Source organism: Arachis ipaensis, chromosome B06 (genome assembly GCF_000816755.2).
Source record: "Arachis ipaensis cultivar K30076 chromosome B06, Araip1.1, whole genome shotgun sequence".
Taxonomy (NCBI): Eukaryota; Viridiplantae; Streptophyta; class Magnoliopsida; order Fabales; family Fabaceae; genus Arachis; species Arachis ipaensis.
The window spans coordinates 111410285-111414114 of NC_029790.2; the positions used below are offsets into that span (position 1 = coordinate 111410285).

The 3830-nt window shown below is 31.5% G+C and overlaps 1 protein-coding gene across 1 annotated transcript in view; it reads right to left on the minus strand.

The window, feature by feature from the left end:
- The window catches only part of LOC107604975 (G-type lectin S-receptor-like serine/threonine-protein kinase At4g27290), a 10605-nt gene continuing 8252 nt past the window's right edge, over nucleotides 1478–3830 (minus strand). The window contains exons 3-8 of the mRNA XM_016306705.2: nucleotides 3602–3712; nucleotides 3301–3449; nucleotides 2823–3033; nucleotides 2457–2694; nucleotides 2228–2378; nucleotides 1478–2139 (exon numbers count right to left, since the gene is read on the minus strand). Coding sequence (XP_016162191.1) covers nucleotides 1834–2139; nucleotides 2228–2378; nucleotides 2457–2694; nucleotides 2823–3033; nucleotides 3301–3449; nucleotides 3602–3712 — 1166 coding nt within the window. The 3' untranslated portion in view covers nucleotides 1478–1833. The remainder of the gene's footprint in view (nucleotides 2140–2227; nucleotides 2379–2456; nucleotides 2695–2822; nucleotides 3034–3300; nucleotides 3450–3601; nucleotides 3713–3830) is intronic.

Consider the following 3830-nt stretch of genomic DNA (forward strand, 5'->3'; position numbering starts at 1 on the left):
ATAGTTTGGCGTGAGACTGCATCCGAGCTGTACAAGAATCGCATCTACGGGTAAGAATCGCATCTACAAGTTGGAATCGTTCTTCGCCAACAATCTCTGCACCTCCACATCGAGGGCTTCATCTGCCTCTACTACCAGCCGCACTGTCAATCCTGAGGACAGCGTCGATTTGAGGGAGCTGGTCCAGAATCTCACCCAAAGCCTTCACTAACAGGCTCAACGGTTGTAGTAGTCTGATGAGAGGTATAACGAGGTCCTCGGATGCATGTCAGGCACAGATTCCCTCAAGCTAGAGCTTAGGCAGGAGCTGGAGCAGCTTCAACAGATGGCGGTGTACCAAGAGTAGATGCACGCTAATGGTAACGACGCTGCTGCTAGTAGTGACCCTGCTAGAGGGGCACCAACATCACCGCCTAGTCTGCTGCCTTAGTAGGACCAGAGAAATGATGACGATGACTATCAGGATCCATAGTGATTAGGATTTTGTTATAAACTATTTTATTATGTATTTTATTTATTTGACTTTTTATTTTATTCGTAGACTTGATATTTAATAAAATAAAAAAAATGAAATTTGACTACTAATTGTATTAAAAAAAACAAAAAATTGAATTTATCGTCGGTTTTATCGGGAGAAAAATCTGATAGTAATTAGGTGGGAAACAAAATAGTGTGGTGCCAAAATTACCAGCAAAAAAGTTCCGCCAATAATCAAATAGATTTTGGGCAAAGAATTTGTCGCAAAATTTGCCGATAATTACTGTTGGATTTTACAATCTAATAGTAATAATTATTGCCGACGGTTATACCGTCGGATTGTTTTGGACGATAAATTTATCGATAAATATCTTATTGATCAATTATTTTTGTTATTCCGTGAATAAATCCAAGAGTATTCAATATTTTTTCTTAGTGAAAAAATAATAGTCATTTTTGCTAGCCTCATGATAACTCGGGAGGCGAAATTGGTGGTTTAATAAACATTTATAAGTTTATAATTGCTTCTTATTTAATAAATCATGTGAAATTAGTTTATTTATTTTATACTTTATTAATTGAAAACTCGTTTGCATTATCATAAAATATTAAAATTAATAAAACAGTTTTGAAATTATTTGTTTATATTATTTGGTATTTCATAGTTAAATTTCTTTAAGTAAAATCATTATAGTTTAAAATAATTAGTTTGTGCTTCTAAATATCAACTTAAAAAATATTGTTCATAATTATAATATGAAATTAAGCGATTAAGATCTTTTAAAGTGAAAAAGTAATATAGTGATAAAGTAATCGGTTAGTCCTGCTTAAATTAAAATAACGACGTTCACATAGATTGAAAATTATAAATTCAATAGTGATTAATCTCTTTAATTTATTAATTATTACTTTATCAATTTTTTTACTTCAGAATATCTAAATTCAAAATAAAGATAGAAATAAATAAAAATAGAAAAATGGATCTTTGATGGTATTTAAAGAAAAGGAAAGCTAAATATATTCAATGAAGAATGATTTACAAAACTACTATAACCACCAAAGAAAAAAAAAGGGACCATTTAACAACTTAATACTATGACCTCCCATTATCACAAAGAAGCTCTGCCAATGCATACAGCAAAGTACAATATAGATATAATTTGCTAAACAACATTAAATAACTGAATAGAATAACACTCAGAATTATCAAGTAAGTGGTATATATTGGCAACAAATATACATTAACAATCCTAAGAAGATCAAACAAAAATATGTGTTTGAAAGTGCTAATGTACTAACAACTCAGCTACCAAAACATGTCCATAATATGCCTTAGAAGACCGTTGATGAATATGTTCATCTAGGTTTCAACAATGAGACAGATGCTTCATTTATGGAAGAAGTAGTATCCCTTCTTTCACGATCGGTAGATACTTCATGTATCAAGAAACCAGGTTCCTTTGGTTGTGGCAGTGTGTTCTCATTGTTCAACATCTTAACCACCGATGTAATTGTTGGTCTATCATCCGGATGCCGTTGCAAACATAAAAGACCAATATGAATGCAACGAAACATTTCTGTTGGAACAATAAATGATGATGAATCCCTTAAACATTCATCAATCAATTCGTTTAAGTTGCCTTCATTCCACAACCGCCATGCCTATAATAACACAATTCAATCACTTGTTACTTACATCAACTTCATAATTATAATAACGGAAATTAAAATGGCTAATTAATTGACTTACATGCGCCATGAGATTATAAGTATTGCCAGAATAGGTAAGTCCTTTATTTTTCTTTCCACTTATAATCTCTAACAGTAGTATACCAAAGCTAAATACATCCGATTTTGTGGAGAACAAGCCATCAATAGCATATTCTGGAGCCATATAACCACTAAAAACAATAACAACATGATTAGTTTGATTTTCAATCATTGCATAATAGAGAAAATTATATAATCAAAGAACGTACTATGTTCCAACAATTCTATTCGTATTCCCTTCATCTTGATCTCCCCTGCGCAATCTTGCCATGCCAAAGTCCGAAATCTTTGCATTCATATTCTGGTCTAATAAAATATTACTTGCTTTAAGATCTCTGTGTATAATTCTTAATCTGGAATCTTGATGAAGGTAGAGAAGCCCTCGAGCAACTGCACAAATGATGTCAAAGCGCTTGCTCCAATCCAAAATTTTGCTTTGAGTTGGATCTGATATATGATTGTCCATCATTGATGTTAGTTCTTTGGCGAAAGATAACGGGACAGAACACTAGAAGGAACTATAAAATAAAGAAGTTTAGGTTTTGAAAAGAAATTAAATATATATGTGCACTAACCAAAAAGAAACAAGTCTAGACTATTGTTAGACATGTATTCATAAACTAGCATTTTCTCATCTCCTTCAATGCAGCATCCAAGAACCCTGACAAGATTCCGATGTTGAAGTTTAGCACACAGTATTACTTCATTCTTAAATTCAATCATTCCTTGTGTAGAACTTCCTGAAAGTCGTTTAACTGCAATTTCTTGTCCAGTTGCAAGTGCACCCTGTATTTTCATAGTACAAGCAAGATTGGAAGCTAATTCATTTTTATAAAATTATTCATGCCTTATATTTTACAATGGTAAAAGCTTACATCTATTTTGGCTTCACGTGAGTTAATAGTTGAGAACTGTTAGATGATAATTTGGTTAAATATATCAATTCATTTAATGATTTTCGATTATCAACTTTGCATTATAACAACTGCATATGAGTCTCTAATTTTTACTATTGGATGACTTAGGACTCCTAATAATTTTTTTTGTATTTACCTTGTATACTGGCCCATATCCTCCTTCTCCAATTTTATTGTCGATTGAGAAGTTATTAGTGGCCTTCACTATTGTATCAAGGTCGTAGATGGGAAGCTCTAAATCTTCTTGTGTTCTTTCCTCTTTATTTTCTTCTGGCATGGTTTTCTCTTTATAAAAGAAAATCATCATCAAGGAAAATCAAGATTATGTGAGCTCTACGTTATTCCAAATGTTCAACTGGGTATGGATATGATATATTGTATATATTAATTAATTAAACAAATATATTAAAAAGAAAACAAATTAAAGAAAAGTTTACCTTGACGTTTCTTTCGGATTCTATAATAAACGCAGAAGATTAGAAGTAGCGCACAGAGTACTATTGGAAGTGTGATAGAAAGTGCTAACACGATAGTCTTCTTTTTGGAATCTGCATTAAACGAAAGTATTTGATAAAAAAAAAATTAGTCCAAAACAATCGATTTATTTTATTTAACATTTATTAATTATTATAATAATTAATAAATATTAAATAAAATAAATTATAA